The sequence below is a fragment of the Dipodomys ordii genome, unplaced genomic scaffold (assembly GCF_000151885.1).
Source record: "Dipodomys ordii isolate 6190 unplaced genomic scaffold, Dord_2.0 Scaffold6, whole genome shotgun sequence".
Lineage (NCBI taxonomy): Eukaryota > Metazoa > Chordata > Mammalia > Rodentia > Heteromyidae > Dipodomys > Dipodomys ordii.
In genome coordinates this window covers 13,261,829-13,263,628 of record NW_012267222.1, presented here as the reverse complement: position 1 = coordinate 13,263,628, position 1,800 = coordinate 13,261,829, and the positions used below count along the sequence as shown (strand labels likewise).

Sequence of the window (1,800 nt, the reverse complement as noted above, 5' to 3'; positions counted from 1 at the left end):
TCCTTTTCTAACCCAAGGGGCTGTGTGTGTGTGTGTGTGTGTGTGTGTGTGTGTGTGTGTATGTTGTGTGTGTGTGTGTGTCTCTTTTGGGTGTGAAGGTCTTAAAGGGCCAGCAACTCACAAGTGTCTCCACTTCACCTCGCAGGGTTTCCCGGGCTCGCAGGGTTTCCCGGGCTCCTCCGCCCAGGATGTGAGTGAGGATGGCTCTGGGAACCAGCAGCCTCCCTCTCCACAGCCATTGGGTGTGGCTGGGGACCCTGCCCTCCGGCCACTGCCTCAGTATGTGGGCCAGGCTGGGGAGCCACCCTCAGGGCAAGAGGTGGTCTTGAAGCTGAGCTCGCTGACATTCAATGTCCTACAGTGTGCCACCCTTTCTCTTCAAACCCCCTCGGAGCATCTTTGGTGAGACCAAAGGCGCTTTGTAAAAAGAGAGCCTCAGGGAGGCTTTCAGAGACAGGTAAGACTCCAAACTTGGGGAGTCTGACAAGCTACCATGACCCTCCATCCTCGCAGGGGTCTGCAACACCCCAACAGCCGGACCTGGGAGCTGTTTCTGGGGGCTTCCGTGGAGACTCCCAAGTCTCTCTCAGTCTCCTTGGCCCCGCCCGGCCCTGGGCCAGCCCACCAGGCGGGTGAGATCGCTCTGCTGCTCACCTCTCCCGCTGCGGCCCACAAAGCGCAGGTCGTTGAATCTGGCCACCTGGTTCTTCATGACAGCGGAGGCGTTGCGCAGTTCAGCCGAGTAGTTCTCGTCGTTGCCAGCCATCACCGTCACCACGGTCCCGTCAGGTACATCCCCCAGCGCCACCACCTGAGGACGCAGAGCGGGAGCCACTGCTTAGAAAGGCACAGGCCAGGGGGACGAGGGGCGGGGCGGGCAGCTCCCTTAGGTCCCAGGCGCACTGCGGATTTCTCCGGTGCAGGGATTCGAGGAGACAATAAAGGGCTTTCCCGCAAGAAGTATACAGAAAGCAAGACGGTGAAGTCGCTGCCTTCCCGGCTCCCATCCTAGATCAATCGGTTAACCCGGGTCCCAAGAAATCACCCTTCTCTATTAACTGAACTAAACCTAAGCAGTGACAACTGAGGGGGAGCCAGTCACCCCAAAGGGGGACACCATTCGTTCCTGTCCTCTTCTGGCTGGGGCAAAAGAACAATCAAGACCACGGCTCCTAGCAGCCAGGTTTCCAAGTCAAAAGCACATCACCAACAATAATAACGGCAGGAGGGGTTCCTGGCACTCAGTTCACACAGGGGCTCTTTCAAGAACGGAGTCTGTCCTGCGGTGTGGCCCGGGCCCAGTCTTTTGGCCGCTATTTGGTCTGAATTCGTTAAGCAGAGAAAAAGACACAACGCAAATCCGTTGTTTTGAGAGCTGAAACCTCCATGCAGGAGGGGGGCGGCTGGTATAGGTGGAAGATGCGTCCCGGGAACTGCCTGATGGGTGGAGACGCCCTTCCTGGCCAGAGGCCTTCTCCCCGTTGGAGGATCACACCCCCCCACCAAAGGGCACCCTTTGAAAAGGAAAACAAAACAGCCAGCAAAAATAAAGCAAGCAGACGCGACCCAAACCAGAGTCCCCCAGTCATCCCAGAGTCCCCCAGTCATCCGAACGTGGCTGCCGCCGCCAATGCCGCGTGCCGACTGGGGGCCCAGATGGTAAAAATTTCAAGGAGAGCATGTTCGGGGTCTGATTAAAAAGGCCAGATTTCCTGTCAACATCCTGTCTTTTTCTAATTTCAAAGATCCCTTTTAAGCTCCGAGTGACAGTAAAACCCCGATCTGCCGATCGCGGTCATG

The 1,800-nt window shown here is 57.2% G+C and overlaps 1 protein-coding gene across 1 annotated transcript in view; it reads right to left on the bottom strand.

The window, feature by feature from the left end:
- Window positions 1-1,792, bottom strand: part of Runx3 (runt-related transcription factor 3) — a 50,302-nt gene extending 48,510 nt beyond the window's left edge. The window contains exon 1 of the mRNA XM_013035064.1: window positions 655-1,792. Within this exon, the coding sequence (XP_012890518.1) occupies window positions 655-766 (112 nt within the window). The 5' untranslated portion in view covers window positions 767-1,792. The remainder of the gene's footprint in view (window positions 1-654) is intronic.
- Window positions 1,793-1,800: the final 8 nt, after the last annotated feature.